The 26,220-nt window shown below is 35.8% G+C and overlaps 1 protein-coding gene across 1 annotated transcript; it reads right to left on the bottom strand.

The window, feature by feature from the left end:
• Positions 1-2,799: 2,799 nt before the first annotated feature.
• LOC137819132 (uncharacterized) lies at positions 2,800-8,060 on the bottom strand. Its single transcript, XM_068622893.1, has 7 exons — positions 7,815-8,060; positions 7,666-7,727; positions 6,525-6,658; positions 6,128-6,270; positions 4,326-4,397; positions 3,564-3,671; positions 2,800-3,225 (listed from the first exon to the last, which is right to left on the bottom strand). Exons 1-7 carry the CDS (start codon positions 7,870-7,872, stop codon positions 3,047-3,049), a joined length of 756 nt encoding a protein of 251 aa, XP_068478994.1. The 5' UTR covers positions 7,873-8,060; the 3' UTR covers positions 2,800-3,046.
• Between the last annotated feature and the right edge of the window lie 18,160 nt (positions 8,061-26,220).

Here is a 26,220-nt window from a genome sequence, read left to right as displayed (position 1 = left end):
CTCAATATTCTAGATCGGTTCGTCTAGCACATCCATTTCTTCACTAACCAGTCAATTTTTACTAGGCAGACTACCACTACAAAGTACACTCAAGTATTCTTTCACCAAGCCACTTCTACCTTAATCCAAGTATTATTTCACAAGCCATTCATGGCTTAACCAGAGTTTTCTTTTTGCTCGCAATCACTCCTGACTTTCCATGTTCAAGTATTATTTCCACAAGTCACTCGTAGTTTAACTAATTATTCTTTAGACATTAAGACAAATACAATTGTTTGGGTCATCAAAAGATCATAGTTTATCTCATTAGAAAAGGTAACATCTTTTGACGTATATAATGGTTGTCTCTCTTTACAAGTTTATTAGGATGAACACATAAACTTTAGGAGATAAATAATGTTGAGACCTTGGACGATCTTCAAAAATGGAATGTTAAGCCCCTTGACGTTTTGTTGAGACCATGGACGATTTATACCACACTATACAATCTGATGACCAGAAAATCATATGTGAAGTTTATGTTTTGATGATAGAAAAAAAAAACTTAGTGGTTTATTTGTTTTTTTTAAATATTCTAACACTTATTTATACAATCAAAGTGCATATTTGACTCTCTAAGCGTTTACAACATGTGTTCCAACAGACAGTTTGATGGAGGACCATCTGGGAGAGTTCATATTGGGCTTCTTCTAAAAATTTTCCTGGCTAGGAGGATGGTAGAAGAAGTATAAAAAAAGACTATCCTCTTGTGGTGTGTAGAATAATAAAACTCATTTCCCTTTTTTTTAGTCTTGTGGATAAAAGTATAGAAGTAGTTTCCCTGATAGATGTAGGATTTTCCTTGTATTTTGTAGTTTTGTAGAGGCATACTTGGGCCTTGATTGGACACTCATTTTTGGCCCTATTGATTTCAAACCCCAAGTCAAACTAAGTCAAGGACTGGTTGCACACAAAAGAGACCACATAGAAGTCCCACATCAAGGAGAATAGGCCACTTTTAGTGCAAAATGAGGCACCACTCTCATTCTCCTTTGGTGCGTCGAGAATGCTCCTTTGTGCAACTATTTTTTTGCATTTTGTCCCATATTATTTGTTGAGAAGCATTGAATGCAACATTAATGGCTCTTATCTTCTTCACACAATCTTTCTAATACTTGGAAGTACTTATCTTCTTCAAAAGCACAACCTTTTTACACCAAACAGTGGTAGAAGTGCACATCGATAGGACAAATAGCTAGGCTAGACTTGAAATATAACTCGTGTTAGGAGAGTCAGTAGATGTTGTAGTTTTTTCTCGAAACGCAAGAGATATTTGAATAATTCTTTGTTTTGGTGTGGTCTCTCTTGGTGACAATTGTTGAAGACATTCTTTGAGTGATAAACTTTATGTGTATTTATTGTCTAATCTTCATTTAACTTTTATCAGATGTAATTGGTAGTTTACTTTGTGTTGGAGATCTTAAAGACTACCTAACTATATTGTTTGATGAAGAAATAGACCTTGAAGAGAAGTGAATGTTGTCATATATTTTGATGGGGAGTGCATGTTGTCATAAGCATTAAAGTGAAGGTATCACTAGATTCAAGAAATACCTTCCGAATTGTATAATTTTGTATGTAATTATAAAATGAATTCTTGAATGTACAATCTAGAATAATGTAAGTCCGGATTTGAGATGATATTCTGGATTGTACAGTCTGGTATCTATTTATAAAATGTCTTTCGAATTATATAATATAAAATGGAATACCAGATCCGAACATATATTTCAGATTATGCAGTCCAAATTATATATTATACCATGGAGGTGTGACGGACTCTTACTAACAAAATGAAAAAAAGATACAATTAACCTTTACCAACAACAACCACCAACCAACCATAATTAACCACAACCAACCACCACACCACAGTTAACCGACACCCCTTCAAAATGAATAACAAACTATGCATATAACAAAAATACTAATATATAGTGACAAGGGTAGGGTTGGAGTTATAAAAATATATGGAGATGTAGGAAGAAGCATTCGAGGTAAGGGAGCTTTGTCGTCTTCAGCAAAAACAAGTCACAACAAGAGTGCTTTGTTCAAAAGATGTCATAACTTTCTTCCTACACCTCTATATTTTTCTTCCTTCACCCCTACATTGTTTGAAATATCCAAATTACCCTTAACAATTTTGGATGATTTCATAATAGAGGTGTTCCATAAACAAAAAGGTGTTTTCGAAATAGAAAATATTGATGACAAAAAATCATTCTGAAATATTCCTTCCAGAGTACAATTCATTTTTATTTCTGAAATGGTAAATCCAAAATTCAAAAAATATATTCTAGAAAATGTTTTGAAAATATTCCAGAAAGAATAATCCAAAAACCATTTTTAAAAGGAGTAAAACATTCATTTTTTTAAAATGATAGGGTGGAGGAAGAAACACCCTAACAATAACCTGAGAAAATGGAACATCATGCCAAGCCTTGGGGGCTCCACAAGCCTCATAATTTTGTGTTGATACGAGAAGCCAACTTGGCAAGAAGAAGATTCTACGTTTTTAGTCTATTAATTAAATTACCATATTCACAATCTTACATGATCGAGCCAACCCATAAATGAATTCCGTTTTGTAAGCAAAATAAGGACTCAATTACAAGAAGAGCAAATGTATCAAATCAACCTTGAATCACTAGCCCATGAGATCTATATAAGATTACATGATATCAACATGGACAACCAACACCAAGAAATGTATTTCCGTGATGTGACAACTAACAAGAAAATAGAACATGATCTTAAAAGTTTCAATCAAAACCAAGAATTGAATTTCAGTGATGTAACAACTAACAAGAAAACAAAACAATTCAAAGAAAGTGGCATGGTTACACTCAGCTCAAATTGATGAAAAGATTTGTAGTAAGTATGTATATGAGTGTCAAATTAATCTTTAGAAGCTATAACTATGACCAGAAAAACTCTATTAATGGGCCAACTTTCTAGGTGACACTGCATTCTCCTCCCATATATGCTTGAATACTAATTTCATTAATCAAGATTTTGTTTGTGATATCTCATTTTCTATGGGGTTGATGCAGTATACACGTGATCCAATATGCTTCACTTTTAGACCAGCTTTTTCACAACCATTGAAGAAAAGCAATTCATCTTCCTTCCCAATTCTGCGTCTCCAGCTCATCAAAAAGGCTGGCCACGGCAAGACTACACCTCCTGCCAACACAAGATTCAGTAAAGATTCATTGTTATAATAGAATTCCATCTACTCTATTCTCAGAATTCTTTATGAATAGATATAGTTTACATATGTATCGTTTTTGTTAATATATGAGTTTTAGTATAGTCTCCCCATATATTTTTTTTGTATTTTTTTCTTTTCTTTTTTTAATAATATTTTTTTCATGTAATGACAGATGATTGTTGTTACTTGAGGTGTCAGCCTAACTGAGATGTCAAGTTGCATAGTGATGCCTAACATGAAAGCTTTTATAAAAAAAAATGCAAACTTGACAAGCTAAAACATGTTGGTTAGAAGGGTCTCTGCATAATACCATCACTCTCGTCATTTCCAGTTGGAGGAACTGCACTGCTACGCTGGGGCTTGTAACATTTGAGAAGAAAGGAAATGGTCTGTATCAAATTTGCATACTGCTTTACATCTACAAACATTCAAGATTTGATATATATTAGGACAATTTTCATACGTAATGATGAGAGGATTTGCCTAAAGAGGACCCATAGAAGGGAAATTAAGTGGCTGAAAAGATTTCATAGGATGGTCTTAAAATATAAAAAGTATTTATAACATTGTTTAGTTTACATGAACTACTTCTCCCACCAAATAAACTAGTCTTTTGGGTTAGATTTTTCTCTTGTGCTTAAGCCCTAACAATTGATGTTTTCATTGAAAGTTGGATTGGGAAATGGTTACCTATAAACTAGATTAAGGTGCAAATCAAATTATGATAGGTGAGTGAAACCATCAAAGAGAAAGGGTTATCATCTAGCCAATGTCTAAAGGGTTAATAGGGTAGCAATGTAAACAATCTTACATTAAGATGAGTTACTTGATGTTGTAAGTCTTCAAGTTATCCTAATTGGTATCTTCCTTTATGCTTAAGTCCTAACAAATAATCTCTTTTCATTATGAAAGATGGTCAACAGGACACTAATTCAAAAGAGAAGAGATTAGAAACACAGTCTTAACATTTTCCATAGCATGATGGTGATCAGAAATTTGCATTTGTTACTAATATTCAGTTTTAAAAAATAAGAAAAATGGCTAGTAAGATAGTAAACAATAATAATCTTACATAATAAGATATCACTTGCAATGATCAGGTCCCAGTCAGGGTCAGAATTTGGAAACTTGTCTCCCCAGGTGTCTGAAAATACAAACACATTTAGAAATTAAAAGAGAAATTAATTACAGAATCCATAATAATACAAGGAACAACATAAATGAACTGGAAATAGAGGAGGAATACACATGGCTAATCAATCACACTACATATATATATATATATATATATATATTCAAATTAAGTCATTGGAGAAGTGTTTTGCAGCCGAAAGAGGAAGTGAGCAGCAATATTAATTTAAAACCCTAATTAAACAAGGTTTACTTGGGCCTTATTTGGCCCATTTAAAATATTATAAGTTCCGATTCACACCAAACTTCTAATCTTTTCTTTTAGTTATTTATAAATATATATTGTAACACATTGTTAGTAACTCTTACAAGTTGAGTTACTATCCTCGAGTTACAATCATTTATCTCCTTTTCGATCATCTTATGAGTTACGAGTTTGATAACATTGCTCACGACTTAAGCATGTTCTATCCCAAAACTCTAATTTAGCAACATCATATTTTGATATATTGGTTGTCTTGTCAAGAAAGTCATGGAGAGAGTAGCAATTTTCTGTGGTATGACCACTCTATTGCAATACGTGCATTGAGGATGTCCTCTACCACCACATCCTCCTCTAATTCCACAACTTCCTCTTCCACATGTAGATGCCATGATAGAGGATTCATATATTCTTGAAAACTTCTACCTTAAAGACCTAGGACACAAAGATGTCGTGTTAACATGATTTGTCTGTTTAAGAGATATCAACTTGTTGGCAGAATCATAGAGCCACTGAATGTCATTTGCAAAAATAATCTAGGCTATCTTCCAAAAGATTGTGCATGGATTGAAAGTTCTAAAGGTGCCCAGTAGATTGGGTTCCACAGATTGCCATAATAAAGCATAGAGTTGAAAATCCAACTTTTGTCGCTGTGTTACTGTGTAGCCTTTTATGATATCTCACTAACATCTTTGTACAAGTCTCAGCAAACCCAACCTTGGCGGTGTGGCATCACTCTAATGGTTGGAAGGCAAGACGTGGAAAATATGTGCCTGAGTGACAAAGATGTCATGTTTGGTAACACGTGAGGAAGATTTTGCCTTCGAGTTGTGGAGTTGGTTATCACTCAGAGAGACGCTTGAAATCCGATGGTCACACGGTTGGCGGTGGTGGCGAGCAACAATGGACAATGGCCAAACAACAATCTCTTCCCCTAACAAGATAGGGACAAGCAAAGCAAGATCGACCCACTCTAATACCAACTTGAAAAAATACAAAAGAGAAAATATATTTTGGAGAGCTTGAACAAGTCCCTCTCAGGTTCTCATATGTATATATAGAAACTATAGATTGATTTGATACAATGAAAGAGAGAAAAGACTAGAAAACAAGTAAAGGCAACTCTAGGACTCTGGGTATAGGTACAACTCAAAACAATTTTTTAACAAAGCCTATTCTGAGCCTATTCTAACAAATTTAACAAGGGTATGAATTGTCACTACTAAAGATGAAACAACGAAATTTCAAATTGATTTTCATTATCAATAAAATGTATAGTACTAATCACCCACATATAGGGGACTACAAAAGAAAGCAAGCTGGTAAAATCATTCAAAGGCAGCAAGTTGTTAACTAGGCAATGTATAAGGCTCATATATAAAATTTTATTTTAATGACAGAAGATTTTAAAGTGCAATCAGAATCACCAATTTGAAACCCTTCTCAACAGCTAACTAGGAAGCAACTGAAAGAAGTCTCACGTTTTATGTGAGGAATGACGGGTATTTCATTTGCCAGGCAGTTGTGAGCTATGTTCTTCTCTATTTCGTTGTCATCATAGTCTGAAGTTGTAATATCAAGATTATATGATTTTCGAAGAAATATGGCCAAAGCTCCTGTGCCACTGAAATTAGATGCAACATAATCAATTATCTGATACGTCTAGAGCTATAGGCATAGTATACTTGCACAGGAAATACATTGGAGTGCTAGTCACAAACGAAACATACAACCAAGTGCAATCGTTGATAGACGTGCAGTTGGTTCATAGGCTCAAGTTAAGATCACTTCACTTCGAAAATCTTAAGCAAAACTTTTACCCTTTCAAATAAGTAATAACTAGCTTAGACACAATTAATGTACAAGTAATCCATATACCTCCCCAACTCAATAGCACGCCTTCCTTCAATGCATGACCTATGCTGAACTAACCATTCTGCAAATGAAAACGTCCCTGGCCAGAGTAAATTAGCATTCAACTGATGAAAGGAAAATTCTCTGACAATCAACTCCTGCACAAAAGATACATATACATGTTTATTGTAAGATAGGTTAGCTTTCTAACTATCTTCCTATACATGCCAGGATCTGAATATGTTCCCCTGAACTGTCAATAATCTGCTTTTTGGATCCATTGGGAGTATTAGTAGGTTTACAAATTATCATCAACTTTACTCCAATGTCGAAAGCATATTTCCTCCAGAAACCACAATGCTATATCATCCCACATAAACAATCAGATAAATGCATCTATGGATGCGTTTCAATTAAAAAACCAAATTATTAAATTCACAACAAATCATATCAAATTCCTGCACAATAGTACTAAACTTGTCAAACCAAACTCAAGGATATGGTTTATAACCATAAAGAGATTTTTCAACTTACACACCAAGCCTGACTCCTCTCACAAGAATTAAACCAAACAATATTATATGAAATAAACATATAGTCCCTTGTTTTCATCACAAACAAGCACACCCAATCTTTCTGAAACAATGACTGGGTTGACTAAAATACCCTACTATACCAACATCTTCATAAAAAAAACACTTTTTTCTATTAAAGAGATCCTACAAGATTAGGTTATCTCCACTGCCTGCAATAAACTCAGCAATATCATTCAACATTCACTAGCTTTCAACATTTTCCTCTTCCAAAGAGTCAAACACTTCGGCTCAAATTATGACCCTTCCAAGTTCCAACACATATCAAACAGCATTCCCGTGAGACAACTCTACCACAGCATAATTACAAACTCACAGCTGTTCCAGCAACAAGACTCTCATAGCAACCAACCCAATAGTAACAATAATTAGAAAAATAAAAATATAATAATAAAGAGCAACCCTTTTCAATTGTAAATTCAGTTTCCTAAAGAGCACAGTACTTTAGCCAAACCCATCAAATAATACTCCAACTAACCTCAAACTTTCAACTTGTTAAAGTCCCCCAAAACAAACCCACATGATGAATTTGCTTAAACGGCTACTGATGATGTTAAAGAAGGAAACTTTACCATCCCAGGAAACTGGTGCTTCCTCTCAACATAGCTTTCCTGTGAGTCTGCATCTTCCTCACCTGCATTCACAAACAATTTGTCCCACCATTTAAAAATGGAATATAGAGGTAAAAGAACAAGGAGAGAGAGAGAGAGAGAGAGGTTACGAGTAGGACTGTCATCTTCGTCAAAGAGGCCTGATGGAGAGAATATAGCTATATCCATTTGTTAGTGGGAATGAACATGAAATTGAAATTATTGAATAGGTGATGAAGCTAATAGTATATTAATCTTTAGCTGTTTATGCACTGTTCTGTGATGTTAGCAGTGATTTCGTTTTGGAACTTTGGGCATGGCAGTCACAATGTGCTTGCGCGGTTTGCCATGGCTCTCTGTATGATTTATTTTGTTAGGGATTTTACAATTTTTTAAAAATATTTAGCATCAATTAATTCATTTTATTTTAATATAATGATAATTAATTATAATTATATAATAATAGTATTTTAGTTTGGGAAATATATAGAATAAATCTTTATTTTATAAATATAACTCAAATGTATAATGACCAAATAATTCTAAATATATAAATATACTATAATTAAGATTTGTGATAAGTATATATTTTATCTACACATTATAAGGTGATTAACTATATTTCGGTATAATTTTTTTTCTATATTTAGAATTAATACACAATTCTTTTATTTTTTTATAAAAACTTTTATATTAGGCATAGAATTAATATACATAATAAGGTAGTTTTTAAAAAAAGTTGAATTGGTCATAAGGTTTTTATAAAGTGTATGCAATATTGTAATTTTTGTTAAATTTTCTTCAACATCGTTAATCGGTGATGATGTGATATATAAAAGTGAAATGTTGTATGCATGGGACATTCTTATATGCACGTAGGTCACATTTAAGGTTTATGATTTGCCCTTTTTATATGTACGTTGGGGTTGGTTTTGTCCTTCGCTCTACTTTCTGTAATTTTATTCTGGTCCGTATTGCGCTGAAAAAATTCACACAAGTACTTCATATGTTGTTTGTACCCAGGTAAAGAGGCACATCCATAAACAAATCACAAAAAGACACAGGGAAGAAAAGCCAAGACCTTTTGTTTTTGGAAAACAAGTTTTGTTCACTCTCGATTTGAGACTTACTACGCCTTACTCCTTAGGTCTTTTGGTCTGAAGTTTTTACCAGACGTTCGTCACTGTGTCTATTGACTTTTGGCATAGATTTGAGCCCCAGATTCGTCCTTCAAGATTGACAATAAAATTTTTTTTGATAACCGCCAGGGCTGAAAGGAAGGTTTGTTTGTGTGTGAAACTATTTGATTTTTTTCGTGGTTGAATACTCATCCGTTTGACCAGAAATTTGTCGCGTTTTGTCCAAATACAGTGGAAATTCTTACATGGAATTTAAGGAAAAAACTATTTTAGGATAATTTTTCAGAAATTTTGTACAAACCAAGACTACCCTTTATCAAAACTTGTGAAATTTCGCCCTACTTTATGCAATTTTATTCTGGGTCCGTATTGCCCTGAAAAAATTCAGACAAATTCTTTCATATGTTGTTTGCACCCATGTAAGGAGGTACGTCCATAAAAAAATCACAAAAAGAAGATACGGAGAAGAAAATACAAGACGTTTTGTTTTTGGAAAACCAATTTTGTTCACTCTCGATCTGGGACATACTACGCCTTACTCCTTGGGTATTTTGGACTAAAATTTTTACCAGACGTTTTTCACTATGTCTATTGAGTTTTGGATGAGATTTGAGCCCTAGATTCGTCTCACAAGATTGACAATAAATATTTTATTGATCACTGCCAGGTCTGAAAGGAAGGTTCGTTTGTGTGCGAAATTGTTTGATTTTTTTGGTGGGTGAATCCTCATCCGTTTGATCTGAAATTTGTCGCGTTGTGTCCCAAATTCAGTGGAGATTAATACGTGGAATTTCAGGAAAAAAAGTATTTCGGGAGAATTTTTCAGAAATTTTGTGCAAACCAATGCTTTCCTCTACCAAAACTTGTGAAATTTCGCCTTACTTTCTGGAATTTTATTCTGGGTCCGTATTGCGCTGAAAAAATTCACACAAGTACTTCATATGTTTTTTGTACACAGGTAAGGAGGCACGTCCATAAACATATCACAAAAAGAAGACACGGGGAAGAAAAGCCAAAACCTTTTGTTTTCGGAAAACAAATTTTGTTCACTCTCGGTCTGGGACTAACTACGCCTTACTCCTTGGGTCTTTTGGTCTGAAGTTTTTACCAGACGTTTGTCACTGTGTCTATTGACTTTTAACTTAATATGAGCCCCAGATTTGTCCTACAAGATTGGAAATAAATTTTTTATTGATCATTACCAGAGCTGAAAGGAAGGTTCGTTTGTGTGCGAAACTATTTGATTTTTTTGGTGGGTGAATCCTCATCCGTTTGACCTGAAATTTTTCGTGTTTTGTACCAAATTCAGTGGAGATTATTACGTGGAATTTCAAGATAACACTATTTGGGAGAATTGTTTAGAATTTTTGTGCAAACCAAGGCTATCCTCTACAAAAACTTGTGACATTTCGCCCTACTTTCTGCAATTTTATTCTGGGTACGTATTGCGCTGAAAAAATTCACACAAGTACTTCATATGTTGTTTGTACTCAGGTAAGGAGGCACATCCATAAACAAATCACAAAAAGAAGACACAGGGAAGAAAAGCCAAGACCTTTTGTTTTCGGAAAACAAGTTTTGTTCACTCTCGGTCTGAGACTTACTACGCCTTACTCTATGGATCTTTTGGTCTGAGGTTTTACCAGACGTTCGTCACTATGTCTATTGACCTTTGGCTTAGATTTGAGCCCCAAATTCGTCCTACAAGATTGGCAATAAGTGTTTTATTGATCAGTGCTAGGGTTGAAAGGAAGGTTCGTTTGTGTGTGAAACTATTTAATTTTTTTTTGTGGTTGAATACTCATCCATTTGACCAGAAATTTGTCGCGTTTTGTCCCAAATACAGTGGAAATTCTTACGTGGAATTTCAGGAAAAAACTATTTTGGGAGAATTTTTCAGAAATTTTGTGCAAACCAAGGTTGTCCTCTATCAAAACTTGTGAAATTTTGCTCTACTTTCTGCAATTTTATTCTGGGTCTATATTGGCCTAAAAAAATTCACACAAGTTCTTTCATATGTTGTTTGGACCCAGATAAGGAGGTACATCCATAAAAAAATCACAAAAATTAGATACGGGGAAGAAAATCTAGGACGTTTTGGTTTTGGTAAACCAATTTTGTTCACTCTCGATCTGGGACTTACTACGCCTTACTCCTTGGGTGTTTTTGACTGAAATTTTTAACAGACGTTCGTCATTGTGTCTATTGAGTTTTAGATGAGATTTGATCCCTAGATTCTTTCCAAAAGATTGGCAATAAATATTTCATTGATCACTGCCAGGGCTGAAAGAAAGGTTTGTTTGTGTGCGAAACTATTTGATATTTTTCGTGGGTGCATACTCATGCGTTTTGTCCAAAATTCAGTGGAGATTCTTACATGAAATTTCAAGAAAAACTATTTTGGGATAATTTTTCAGAAATTTAGTGCAAACCAAGGTACCAAAACTTGTGAAATTTTGCCCTACTTTCTGAAAATTTATTCTGGGTCATATTGCGCTGAAAAAATTCACACAAGTTCTTTCATATGTTGTTCGAATCCAGGTAGGGAGGCATGTCTACAAAAAAATCACAAAAAGAAGATACGGGGGAGAAAAGCCAGGACGTTTTATTTTCGAAAAACCAGTTTTCTTCACTCTCGGTCTAGGACTTACTGATGAGAATCAACTAAAGGTGGCTTTTTATAATGAAGAACAAGATCATTCGCCTTCACATTTAAAGTTTTTCTTGTTAATCTTTGCAAAAGATAAAGCCCAAGCCCAAGCCCAAGCCCAAGAAGGCCAAAACCCATAAAAGCCCAAAGACCATCGCATGAAGGGCAAGGCCAAGTTTTAAATAAATATTGTTTAGAAAGGTGCTTAGAGGGAAACATTGGAAACCTCTATTGTTAAAGCATCTTTTAGTCTTTAGTTAAGAGTCTTAGGGGGGTGTATTAGTAGATAGGTGTAGGAGTAAATAAGGAGGTGCCAAAGTGAGAGAAAGGATCACACCTTCCTCATGCCTTGTTTTAGGCGCAAATTCTAGAAGCTTTTTGGGAGGGAGTTTTTTTTGAATTTGTGTAGCTTACATTTCAGCACCTTAGGCTATAAATAGAGGTGCTCTCTTTGTAAAATTGAGATTGGAATTAATCTAAGAAAACTCTACTCAAATTTTGAGTGACCTTTGGAGAGCTTTTGGAGCCTTCTTCTCTAGTCTTATCTTGATGGATCAATGGAGTCCTCAAGTGGCGGCATCACTCTCATCTAGGAGCATTTCACACTTCAAGTGGCGTGTTCATCAACCAAGAACTACAACCACATAAGTCCTCTTTCTTCTCCATCTTCTCATTCCATTTTCGTGCCTATTTGAATTCCTAAACATGTCTTAGGTTCCTTTCTTGCTTTCTATTCGGTGTTCTTGCTTATTTTCATGTTTCAATCGGTTCATCTTCTTTCTCCTTGGATTTGTTTGGTGCATTTCAGTTTTGAAGCATTTTAATCGGTTCATTTCATTTGTTATGCATTTTAATCGGTTCATTTGCATTTTTACATCTTTTAATCGGTTCAATTGGCAAGAAATGGGTCTTCCATGTGAGTTTGGTGTTTGGTGCAAGTTTTGGTGAGTTCTTGATTATAGAACCTTGATCCAATTCTATTAAAAGTGCCTAAGCTATCTCCAACTCAAGTTGATTCCTAAGAATGTCAAGAATCATTCATATTGTGCTATTGGAATCACATCATGTGGTATCATGAGTCTTAGGTTTGTTTTGTTTAATTTTGAGTTGTGTTGCACTTTTAATTCAAGAGCTCTATCTTTTTGTTGTTTCTTTTCTGTTTTTAGGATTATATTTGAGTATTCTTGCTGTTTTCTTAATTGTGCCTACCAAGTGTTTGTGTTTTTTCCTTTTTGAATCCATACAAGTTTTGTCATAGTCATGTTTTTCCAAGAATGTCATCACTTCTTGTAGTACTTTTATTGCATTTTTTGTTTCTTGCTTTGGTGTAATACAGTTTTCTGCATTTGTATCTTGATCCTTTGTGCATTTTCTGTTTTAGAATTGAGTTCATACTTGTATTTTAGACCTATACAAGTTCCTATACATCATTTTCCATTATGTCTTTGCTAGTTCTTAATTCTGTTTTTCATTTCTGTTAGGATTCCTCTGTTTTCTGAAAACGTGCTTACTGTTTTTCCTTATTGCAATTGATTTACTCATTGGAAAATTCTGAAATTCTGGATTTGTGTTCTTCAAAGTGTTATAAAAGCATAGAAAAAAGAAGTACTAAAAAATTCAAAGTACACAAAAAATGATAAATAAAATACAAAAAGTGTACAATTCTGCCGAAAAAAATACGGTAATCTGGCAGCGATTTTGAAAAATTTATCTCAATTAATTGGCTTACTGTTTTTAAGTAATTTCAGTGCCATTATTGAGTTAACATCTTGAAGTTTCTGTGGTTTAAATTTCATAATCCAGTTCGCTCTATATCATTCCAGTTAAATCAGTGAATATCAAGCACAGTTTGCATAAAAAATATTTTCCAGTAGCTTGTTTTTGTTTTCTTCATCTACTCTAGTGCTTTTCTTTAGGTATTCTTTTGTGTGCCTACTTCTTCATTGAGTTCCTTATTTTCTTGCTTGTCTTTTATTCATTAATCTTTGAGTTTGTCATACATCTAGTTTTCCTTTTGTTATAGCCTTTCATTGCTTATACCTTTTCTTGTTTGTCTTTATTGCTTCATTGGTTTTGTTGTGGTTGGCTTTGAGATTGGTGTGCCTTGCTTTGACATCTTTCATTTGAGGATTCCAAGACCTCAAGATCAGATTGGTGCAAGAACATTGTTTCTTTGAGAGTGATCTCTTTTTTCAGCTTCATTTCACTTCGGCAGTTTCATTGCCAAAGCTCACTGTTTTTGCTAATTTTTAACTTGTTTGTTGTTTTTGTGTGTTTGCTGTTTTTTAATTACAAATGGCTAGATTTTCAAGTGATGCATCCTACAAGCAGAATTCTCCTTCCAAAGCTTCAATCCTTGGTGAATTACATGAAGCTCAAAGAACCATTAGACGGTTGGAGGAGAAAATGCAAAAGATGGAGGTCCAACAAGCTAGACCATCTCCTTCTATCCATGATGGACATCATTCTCATAGACCATCTTCAAGAGCTTCTTCAAATGATGTTGGCCGTGAAGATGACCATAGGAGAAGGAGAACTCCACCCCAATTCCTTGGACATAGACATCACAACCAAGGGGAGAGACCAAACTATGGCAATGGCTACTACCAAGATGCAAAGGCTAGGCTACCTTCGGTCAAGCTTCCTTGTTTCAATGGCTCAAGTGATCCTAATGTATATTTAGATTGGGAGGCTAAGTGTGAACAAATATTTGAGATCCATGAGATCCAAGATGAGCATAAGCTTAAGCTAGCCACCCTAGAGTTTAGTGATTATGCCATGAAATGGTGGCATGGAATTGTAAAGGACATTATCTATCACAAGGGTCCTCCCGTGGACTCTTGGAACTCTTTAAAGGATCAAATGCGCGCTAGATTTGTGCCCCCACATTTTAGGAAAGACCTCATGTTGAGACTCCAACGGTTTCAACAAGGCACGCTAAATGTGGATGAATATTATAAAGAGCTAGAAACGCTTGTGCTTAAAATTGAATTAGAGGAAAGTGAGGAAGCTATGATTGCTAGGTTTGTGAGTGGTCTTAGGAAGGATATTCAAGACTTTGTTGCGTTACAGGAGTATTCATCATTGGGCTCTTTAGTTCATCTTGCAATGAAGGTGGAAGCCCAACTTGCTAAGAAAAACTCTTTCAAAAATGCTTCCAATGATGGATACTACTCCAAGTCTTGGAGAACCAAAAATTCTTTTTCTAATCATCCTTCCAAAGATTCTTCTTTCAAACCCAAGGATCCTACGCCATCTACTTCTAGGCCTAAATCCCCAATTAAATCGTCTAGTCAAAAGTGTTTTAAATGTTTGGGATATGGTCACATTGCTGCTAATTGCCCTTCTAAAAGAAGTATGTACATGCATGAAGGCATTGTAGTTAGTGAGCATGATTCCACTTCACCTAGGCATTCTTCACCTTCTAGACCATTAAGTGAAAATGAGAGTGAAAGTCCTTGTGAAGGTGACTTATTGATGGTAAGACGTATGTTGGGCACAATTCCAAAATCTTTGAATGATACTCAAAGAGAAAATATTTTTCACACCCGATGTCTTATCAACAACAAGTTATGTTCCTTGATTATTGATGGGGGAAGTTGCACTAATGTGGCTAGTACAAGAGTTGTGGAGAAGTTAGCCTTACCCACTATCTCTCATACCAAGCCCTACAAATTACAATGGCTTAGTGAAGTAGGTGAAATCATGGTGAATAAACAAGTCCTCATTAACTTTGCTATAGGAAAGTATAAAGATGAGGTTTTATGTGATGTTGTGCCCATGGAAGCTTCTCATCTTCTTTTAGGAAGGCCTTGGCAATATGATAGACATGTTTTACATGATGGCCTATCCAATACAATGTCTTTTTCCTTCCTAGGGCGCAAGGTTATATTAAAACCCCTCTCTCCCAAAGAGGTTCATGAGGACCAAATAAAAATGAAAACTAAAAGAGAAAATGAGAAAGAAAAAGAAGTAAGTACTACACCGAGTCACACCATTTTCTCCTCTAAATCCATCATGTTGACTCGTGCTATACCTCAAATGGACCCTCCAAGGTCTTCTTCTTCTTTATCTTTTTCATTACCCAAGGTTCCTATTTCAACACCACCTTGGTTAAAATATGTTAGGGATGATTTTTTCATACCTCCTAATGGGTTTCACCATTTAAGAGGTCTTTTTCCAAAAAATATCATCATTCCCAAACAAATTTTTCCAACTTGGTTGATTCATAGGACCTCCTTTTCTGCAATCCCTTTGATTCCCTCTACTAAGTCATGTATTCCTTTGTCTTACTCTTTTGATTGTAAAAGTACATTGACTTTGTTATATGCAGGGATTCAGAATTCGTGGGCGAATTCTCTCCAACTCGGGGAGTATGATGAGAATCAACTAAAGGTGGCTTTTTATAATGAAGAACAAGATCATTCGCCTTCACATTTAAAGTTTTTCTTGTTAATCTTTGCAAAAGATAAAGCCCAAGCCCAAGCCCAAGCCCAAGAAGGCCAAAACCCATAAAAGCCCAAAGACCATCGCATGAAGGGCAAGGCCAAGTTTTAAATAAATATTGTTTAGAAAGGTGCTTAGAGGGAAACATTGGAAACCTCTATTGTTAAAGCATCTTTTAGTCTTTAGTTAAGAGTCTTAGGGGGGTGTATTAGTAGATAGGTGTAGGAGTAAATAAGGAGGTGCCAAAGTGAGAGAAAGGATCACACCTTCCTCATGCCTTGTTTTAGGCGCAAATTCTAGAAGCTTTTTGGGAGGGAGTTTTTTTTGAATTTGTGTAGCTTACATTTCAGCACCTTAGGCTATAAATAGAGGTGCTCTCTTTGTAAAATAGAGATTGGAATTAATCTAAGAAAACTCTACTCAAATTTTGAGTGACCTTTGGAGAGCTTTTGGAGCCTTCTTCTCTAGTCTTATCTTGATGGATCAATGGAGTCCTCAAGTGGCGGCATCACTCTCATCTAGGAGCATTCCACACTTCTAGTGGCGAGATCATCCATCCTCCTTCCATCTTCATGAGCATTCTCTTCTCCTTCCTTTCTTCTTCTTCAATTGTTTATGTTGCTTTGTGTTCTTGAGTTTTTCAGTTTCGGTTTTTCTATTTTCCAGCACTTGTTCTTTTTTGTTGTTTAATTCTGTTCGGTCATTCCAGTTTTCATATCTTTGTTGATTCAATTTGACAATATTTGGTTCATCCAAATGAGTTTGGGATTTGGTGCTAGTTATTGGTGAGTTCTTGTCTTAGAACCATGATCCAACTCTAAGAAAAGTGCCTCTATATTTTCCAGCTCAAGGTGATTCCTAAAAATGTCAAGAATCTTGTTCTATGTGGCTATTGGAATCACATCACTTACTATCCCTTACTCCTTGGGTGTTTTGTTCTGAAAGTTTTACCAGACGTTCGTCACTGTGTCTATTGAGTTTTGGATGAGATTTGAGCACCAGATTCGTCCCACAAAATTCGTAATAAGTTTTTTATTTATTACTGCCAGAGCTGCAAGGAAGGTTCGTTTGAGTGTAAAACTTTTTGATTTTTTTCGTGGGAGAATACTCATCCGTTTGACATGAAATTTGTCGCGTTTTGTCCTAAATTCAGTGGACATTCTTACATGAAATTTTAGGAAAAAACTATTTGCGGAGAATTTTTTAGAAATTTTGTGCAAACCAAGGCTATCCTCTACCGAAACTTGTGATATTTCGCTCTACTTTCTGCAATTTTATTCTGGGTCCGTATTGCGCTGAAACAAATTCACACAAGTACTTTCATATGTTGTTTGCACCCAAGTAAGGAGGCGCGTCCATAAAAAAATCACAAAAAAAAAGATATGGGGGAGAAAAGCCAAGACGTTTTGTTTATGGAAAACCAGTTTTGTTCACTCTCGGTATGGGACTTACTACGCCTTACTCCTTTGGTGTTTTAGTATGAAATATTTACCAGACGTTTGTCACTGTGTCTATTGAGTTTTGGCTAAGATTTGAGCCCCAGATTCGTCCCACAAGATTGGCAATAAATTTTGTAATGATCACTACTAGGGCTGAAAGGAAGGTTCGATTGTGTGTGAAACTGCTTGATTTTTTTCGTGGGTCAATACTCATCTGTTTGACTTGAAATTTGTCGCTTTTTGTCCCAAATTAAGTCTAGATTCTTACGTGGAATATCAATAAAAAACTATTTCGGGAGAATTTTTCAGAAATTTTGTGTAAACCAAGGCTATCTTCTACCAAAACTTGTGAAATTTCGCCCTACTTTCTGCAATTTTATTCTGGGTCCGTATTGTGCTGAAAAAATCCACACAAGTACTTTCATATATTGGTTGCAGTCTGGTAAGGAGGTGTGTCCATAAATAAATCACAAAAAGAAGATACAAGGGAGAAAAACCATAACGTTTTGTTTTCGGAAAACCAGTTTTGTCCACTCTCGGTCTCGGACTTACTACACCTTACTCCTTGGGTGGTTTGGTCTGAAATATTTACCAGACGTTCCTCGCTGTGTCTATTGAGTTTTTGGCTGATATTTGAGCCCCAAATTTGTCCCACCAGATTGGCAATAAGTTTTTTATTGATCACTGCCAGGGCTAAAAGAAAGGTTCGTTTGTGTGTGAAACTGTTTGATTTTTTTCGTGGGTGAATACTCATCCGTTTGACCTGAAATTTGTCGCGTTTTGTCCAAATTTCAGAAATTTTGTGCAATACTCTACCAAAACTTGTGAAATTTCGCTATACTTTCTGCAATTTTATTCTAGAGTCGTATTGCGCTGAAAAAAATCACATAACTACTTTCATATATTGTTTGCACAAAAGAAGATACGGGAGAGAAAAGTCAAGACGTGTTGTTCTCGAAAAATCAGTTTTGGTCACTCTTTGTCTGGGAGTTACTACGCCTTACTCCTTGGGTGTTTTGAGAAACTGTTTGATTATGAAACTATTTGATTTTTTTCATTGGTGAATACTCATCCGTTTGACCTGAAAATTGTTGCGTTTTGTTCCAAATTCAGAGGAGATTCTTACATGAAATTTCAAGAAAAAACTATTTTGGGATTTTTTTTTTTAAAATTTTTTGCTAACCAAGACTATCCTGTACCAAAACTTGTGAAATTTCGACTTACTTTCTGCACTTTTATTCTGAGTCCGTATTGCGATGAAATAATTCACACAAGTACTTTCATATACTGTTTGCACTCAGGCAAGGAGGCGCGTCCATAAACAAATCACAAAAAGAAGATACGGGGGAGAAAAGACAAGATTTTTGTTTTCGGAAAACTAGTTTTGTTCACTCTCGATCTAGGACTTACTACGCCTTAGTCCTTGGGTGTTTTGGTTGAAAACTTTTACCCGACGTTTTTCACTGTGTCTATTGAATTTTGGTTGAGATTTGAGCCCCAGATTCAGCCCACATGATTGGCAATCAATTTTTTATTGATCACTGCCAGGGTTGAACAGAAGGTTCGTTTGTGTGTGAAACTATTTGATTTTTTTCGTGGGTGAATACTCATCCGTTTGACCTGAAATTTCTCACGTTTTGTCCCAAATTCAGTGGAGATTCTAACGGGAAATTTCAGGAAAAAACTATTTCAGGAAAAAATTTCATATTTTTTTTGCAAACCAAGGCTATTTATCCTCCACCAGAACTTGTGAAATTTGTTTCTACTTTTTGCAATTTTATTCTGGGTTCGTATTACACTAAAAAAAATTCACACAAGTACTTTCATATATTATTTGCACCCATGTAAAGAGGTGCGTCCATAAACAAGTCACAAAAAGAAGATACGGGGGAGAAATGCCAGAACGTTTTGTTTTCGGAAAACCAGTTTTGTTCACTGTTGGTTTGAGACTTACTACGCCTTACTCCTTGGGTCTTTTGGTATGAAATTTTTACCAGACGTCCGTCACTGTGTTTATTGAGTTTTGGCTGAGATTTGAGCCCCAAATTCGTCCCACATGATTGGCAATAAATTCTTTATTGATCACTACAGGGCCGAAAGGAAGGTTCATTTGTGTGTGAAACTTTTTGATTTTTTTTGTGGGTGAATACTCATCCGTTTGACCTGAAATTTGTCGCGTTTTATCCCAAGTTCAGTGGAGATTTTTACGTGGAATTTAAGGAAAAAACTATTTTGGGAGAATTTTTCAGAAATTTTGTGCAAACCAAGGTTATCCTCTACCAAAACTTGTGAAATTTAGCCCTATTTTTTGTAATTTTATTATGGGTTCGTATTGCGCTGAAAAAATTCACACAAGTACTTTCATATATTGTTTGCACCTAGGTAAGGAGACGCTTCCATAAACAAATCTCAAAAAGAAGATACGGGGGAGAAAAGTCAAGAAGTTTTGTTTTCGGAAAAACAGTTTTGTTCACTCTCGGTTTCGGACATACTACACCTTACTCCATTGGTGTTTTAGTTTGAATTTTTTACCAGATGTTCCTCACTGTGTCTATTGAGTTTTGGCAGAGATTTGAGCCCCAGATTCGTCCCACAAGATTGACAATAAATTTTTTATTGATCATTGTTAGGGCTGAAAGGAAGGTTCGTTTGTGTGTGAAACTATTTTTTTCGTGGTTGACTACTCATCCGTTTGACCTGAAATTTGTCGCGTTTTGTCCAAAATTCAGTGGAGATTCTTACGTTGAATTTCAGGCAAAAACTATTTTGGGAGAATTTTTCAGAAATTTTGTGCAAACCAAGCGTATCCTCTACCAAAATTTGTGAAATTTCGCTCTACTTTCTGCAATTTTATTCTGGGTACGTATTGCGCTGAAAAAAATCACACAATTATTTCATATGGTCTTTGCCCCCAGGTAAGGAGGCGCATCCATAAACAAATCACAAAAAGAAGATATGGGGCAGAGAAGCCAACACGTTTTGTGTTCGACACACCAGTATTGTTTACTCTCGGTCTGGGACAAACTACGCGTTACTCCTTGGGTGTTTTGATCTGAAAGTTTTACCAGACGTTCGTCACTGTGTCTATTGAGTTTTGGCAAAGATTTGAGCTCGAGATTCGTCCCACATGATTGACAATAAATTTTTTTATTGATCACTGCCATGGCTGAAAGGAATGTTCATTTGTGTCTAAAACTGTTCGATTTTTTCGTGGGTGAATACTCATCCGTTTGATCTGAAATTTGTCGTGTTTTGTCCCAAATTCAGTGGAGATTCTTACGTGGAATTTCAGGAAAAAAGTATTTCAAGAAACTTTTTTAGAAATTTTGTGCAAACCAGGGCTATGCTCTACCAAAACTTGTGAAATTTCACCCCACTTTTTGCAAATTTATTTTGCGTCCGTATTCCCTAAAGTAATTCACACAAGTATTTTCATATGTTGTTTGCACCCAGGTAAGGAGGCACGTCTATAAAAAAAATCACAAAAAGAAGATACGGGGAAGAAAAGCAAGGACGTTTTTTTTCAAAAAACCTGTTTTGTTCACTCTCGGGCTGGGACTTACTAGGTAGAGTTTAGAGGTTGTTTAAGAGTAGGATTTTTGCTGAGTAACTCACCTCTTAACCCCTGACCATGTGATAAGAGCAAACACAAAATTTCTTAAACTGTTTTTCACATGTTTTGCAAAAAACACCTTTACTGCATAAAAAAATATGTTCTTTTCTAAATAAACAGATTCTTTTTTAAACCAATGCTTTGGTTAAGCTTGTGAAAATCAGATTTTGTGCATCAAGTATTTTGACTATGTCTTCACTCTTTCAAAACGACTGTGTTTCAATAGTTAAGTCTTTTCTGTTATCGTTTTGAAAAATAAATCTGTTCATCTGTAAATGAATAGATTCTTTTTAGTCTGGTGCCATGTTTATCTTAAACGGTTTTTTGTTTTGTTTCTGCACCAGAATGGTTGACTGAGTCTCCTTCACATAACAGATTCTCTAACTGCTTTTGAAAATAAATCTGTTCATTTTATTTTCAATCTGTTCTTTTTATAATAGCTTTAACTGTTTTTTGAAAATCTGTTATAAGTTGTTTTTCTATAAAAAGAAAACTTGTTCCTGCGTTTGAATAGAGATCATACATTTGAGAAAAAAAGTTTTACATCAGAGAATTAAGGATTTACAAAGAATTAGCATTTGTTCTTGAAAGATTTCCAAAATCAAAAGTGTGTTTGTTCTTGTTTGGTTCTAAAGCTTAGTGAGAGGTGCTGCTACTGTTTGAGCAATTTTTTCTACTGGTTTAAGGCAGATTTCTGCATTCTCTATCAGGTGTATTCGTTTCATATTTCTTTTCTTGTAAAAGTGTGGTTGTAAACTCTTCTTGATAGGGTTTCTTGAAGAGTGTGTGTGCTGAAATAGGGTTTTTCAGCAAGTGTGCCAAGTTTCTTGTAGGGTTCAACAACAGTGGCTGTGTAAGTGTGTTTGGTACGTTTTGTTTAGTGGATTTCACCTTGGAATGTAGCTCATTTGAGTGAACCAGTATAACTGTTGTGTGTTCATTTCTCTTTATCCCTGCACTCGAATTCTTGCTTATCTGCTAATCTGCCAGAAATTCAATCTGTTCAATTAAAAATAAATCTGTTCTTTCTGGGCTTGTTCATACTGTTCTTATTTTCTGGAAAATCGGTTTGGTTCTGTTAAGAAGTTATATGAACGGTTAATTACAACTGGAACAGCTTGTATGTGATAGGTTACCCAATTGATTGATAAGCTAATAATTGAACCTTTATCACTTGCTTAAAAATTGAAGGTTACTGTTTTTGCTGTTCATTGTTTTCTCTCTAATATCAGTGTGTGTGTGGCTTGCAAATTAATCTGTATAATCTTAAGAATAATTTGGCTGATATAATCGTTTTCAAACATAAACAGTGCCAAAATAAATCTGTTCATTTCCAAATAAATCGATTTATTTTCTGAGTACTGTGATAAATATTGATTCTGCGAGAAACTTTAAAAAGGTCAATTCACCCCCCCCCCCCTCTTGAACTTTGACACTATTAAACCCAACAGAATCTTGGGCTCAAGTCTCTTCCAAAACTCAATAGACACAATGACGAACGTCTGGTAAAAATTTCAGACCAAAACACCCGAGGAGTAAGGCGTAGTAAGTCCCAGACCGAGAGTGAACAAAACCGGTTTTTCGGGAATAAACCGTCCTGGCTTTTCTTCCCCTTATCTTCTTTTTGTGATTCGTTTGTGGACGTGTCGCCTTACATGGGCGCAAACAACATATGAAAGTACTTGTGTGAATTTTTTCAGTGCAATACATACGCAAAATAAAAACCGCAGAAAGTAGGGCGAAATTTCACAAGTTTTGGTAGAGGATAGCCTTGGTTTGCATGAAAATTTCTGAGAAATTCTCCCGAAATAGTTTTTTTCCATGAACTCCACGTAAGAATCTCCACTGAATTCGGGACTAAACCCGAAAAATTTCAGGTCAAACGGATGAGTATTCACCAACGTAAAAAATCAAAACATTTCACACAGACGAACCTTCCTCTCAGCCCTTGTAGTGATCAATAAAAAATTTATTTCCACTCTTGAGGGACGAATCTAGGGCTCAAGTCTCTTCCAAAACTCAATAGACACAGTCACGAACGTCTGCTAAAAATTTAGACCAAAACACCCAAGGAGTAAGGCGTAGTAAGTCCCAGACCGAGAGTGAACAAAACCGGTTTTCCGAAAACAAAACGTCCTAGCTTTTCTTCCCCGTATCTTCTTTTTGTGATTCGTTTATGGACGTGCCTCCTTGCCTGGGTGCAAACAACATACGAAAGTGCTCGTGTGAATTTTTTTAAGCGCGATACGGACCCAGAATGAAATTGCAGAAATTAGGCCGGAATTTCACAAGTTTCGGTAGAGGATAGCCTTTGTTTGCACAAAATTTCTGAAAAATTCTCCCGGAATAGTTTTTTCCTGAAATTCCACCAAAGAATCTCCACTGAATTTGGGACAAAACGCGACAAATTTCAGGTCAAACGGATGAGTATTCACCCACAATAGACACATTGTGGGACAAATTGAGGGACAAATTGAGGGACGAATCTAGGGCTCAAGTCTCTTCCAAAACTCAATAGACACAGTGACGAACGTCTGCTAAAAATTTAGACCAAAACACCCAAGGAGTAAGGCGTAGTAAGTCCCAGACCGAGAGTGAACAAAATTGGTTTTCTGGAAACAAAACGTCCTGGCTTTTCTTCCTCGTATCTTCTTTTTGTGATTCGTTTGTGGACGTGCTGCCTTACATGGGCGCAAACAACATATGAAAGTACTTGTGTGAATTTTTTCAGTGCAATACGGACGCAAAATAAAAACCGCAGAAAGTAGGGTGAAATTTCACAAGTTTTGGTAGAGGATAGCCTTGGTTTGCGTGAAAATTTCTGAAAAATTCTCCCAAAATAGTTTCTTTTCCAGAAACTCCACGTAAGAATCTGCACCGAATTCGGGACAAAACGCGAAAAATTTCAGGTCAAACGGATGAGTATTCATTCACGAAAAAAATCAAACAGTTTCACACACAGACGAACCTTCCTCTCTGCACTGGCATTGATCAATAAAAAATTTATTGCCAATCTTGTGGGACGAATCTGGGTCTCAAGTCTCGGCCAAAACTCAATAGACACAATGACGAACGTCTGGTAAATATTTCAGACCAAAACAACCAAGGAGTAAGGCGTAGTATGTCCTAGACCGAGAGTGAACAAAACCGGTTTTCCGGAAACAAAACGTCCTGGCTTTTCTTCCCCGTATCTTCTTTTTGTGATTCGTTTATGGAAGTGCCTCTTTATCTGGGGGCAAACAAAATATGAAAGTACTTGTGTGAATTTTTTCAGTGCAATACGGACGCAGAATAATAATTGCAGAAAGTAGGGCAAACTTTCACAAGTGTAGGTAGTGGATAGCCTTGGTTTGGGTTAAAATTTTTGAAAAATTCTCCCGAAATAGTTTTTTTCCAGAAACTCCATGTAAGAACCTCCACTGAATTTGGGACAAAATGCGACAAATTTCAGGTCCAACGGATGAGTATTCACCTACGAAAAAGATCAAACAGTTTCACACACAGACGATCCTTCCTCTTAGCCCTGGCAGTGATCAATAAAAAAATTTATTTTCAATTTTGTGGGACGAATCTGGGGCTCAAGTCTCGGCCAAAACTCAATAGACATAGTGACGAACGTCTGGTAAAAATTTCAGACCAAAACACCCAAGGAGTAAGGCGTAGTAAGTCCCAGACCGAGAGTTAACAAAACCGGTTTTACGCAAAAAAAAACGTCCTGGTTTCTTCCCCGTATCTCCTTTTTGTTATTCGTTTGTGGACGTGCCTCCTTATTTTGGTGCAAAAAACATATGGAAGTACCTGTGTGAATTTTTTCAGTGCAATAAGGACGTAGAGTAATAATTGCATAAAGTAGGGCGAAATTTCACAAGTTTTGGTAGTGGATAGCTTGGATTGCGTTAAAATTTCTGAAAAATTCTCACGACATAGTTTTTTCCAGAAACTCCACGTAAGAATGTCCACTGAATTCGGGACAAAACGCAACAAATTTCAGGTCAAACGGATGAGTATTCACCCACGAAAAAAAAATCAAACAGTTTCATACACAGACGAACCTTCCTTTCAGCCCTTGTAGTGATCAATGAAATATTTACTGCCAATCTTGTGGGACGAATCTGGTGCTCAAGTCTCGGCAAAAACCCAATAGACACAGTGACGAACGTCTGGTAAAAATTTTAGACCAAAACACCCAAGGAGTAAGGCGTAGTAAGTTCCTGACCGAGAGTTAACAAATCCGGTTTTCCGGAAACAAAACATCCTAGCTTTTCTTCCCCGTATCTTCTTTTTGTGATTCCTTTGTGGACGTGGCTCCTTACCTAGGCGCAAACAACATATGAAAGTACTTGTGTGAATTTTTTCAGTGCAATACGGACACAGAATAAAAACTGTAGAAAGTAGGGCGAAATTTCATAAGTTTTGGTAAAGGATAGCCTTGGTTTGCGTGAAAAATTCTGAAAAATTCTCCCGAAATAGTTTTTTCCAGAACTCCACGTAAGAATCAACAATGAATTCGGGACAAAATGCGATAAATTTCAGGTCAAACGGATGAATATTCACCCACGAAAAAAATCAAAGTGTTTCACACACAGACGAACGTTCCTATCAGCCCTGACAGTGATCGATAAAAAATTTATTGCCAATCTTGAGGGACGAATCTAGGGCTCAAGTCTTTAACAAAAACTCAATAGACACAGTGATGAACGTCTGGTGAAAATTTCAGACCAAAACACCCAAGGAGTAAGGCGTAGTAAGTCCCAGACCGAGAGTGAACAAAACCGGTTTTTCGGAAAAAAATTGTCCTGGCTTTTCTTCTCCGTATCTTCTTTTTGTGATTCGTTTGTGGACGTGTCGCATTACATGGGCGAAAACAACATATGAAAGTACTTGTGTGAATTTTTTCAGTGCAATACAGACACAAAATAAAAACCACAGAAAGTAAGGGGAAATTTCACAAGTTTTGGTAGAGGATAGCCTTGGTTTGCGTGAAAATTACTGAAAAATTCTCCCGAAATAGTTTTTCCCATAAGCTCCACGTAAGAATCTCCACTGAATTCGGGACAAAACGTGACAAATTTCAGGTCAAACGGATGAGTATTCACCAACGAAAAAAATCAAAAAGTTTCACACAAAGGAACCTTCCTCTCAACCCTTGCAGTGACCAATAAAAAATTTATTTCCAATCTTGAGGGACGAATCTGGGGCTCAAGTCTCTTCCAAAACTCAATAGACAGAGTGACGAATGTCTGCTAAAAA

The sequence above is a fragment of the Phaseolus vulgaris genome, chromosome 10 (assembly GCF_000499845.2).
Source record: "Phaseolus vulgaris cultivar G19833 chromosome 10, P. vulgaris v2.0, whole genome shotgun sequence".
Taxonomy (NCBI): domain Eukaryota; kingdom Viridiplantae; phylum Streptophyta; class Magnoliopsida; order Fabales; family Fabaceae; genus Phaseolus; species Phaseolus vulgaris.
The sequence above is the reverse complement of the archived record's forward strand: the minus strand, read 5'-3'. Positions and strand labels throughout refer to the sequence as shown.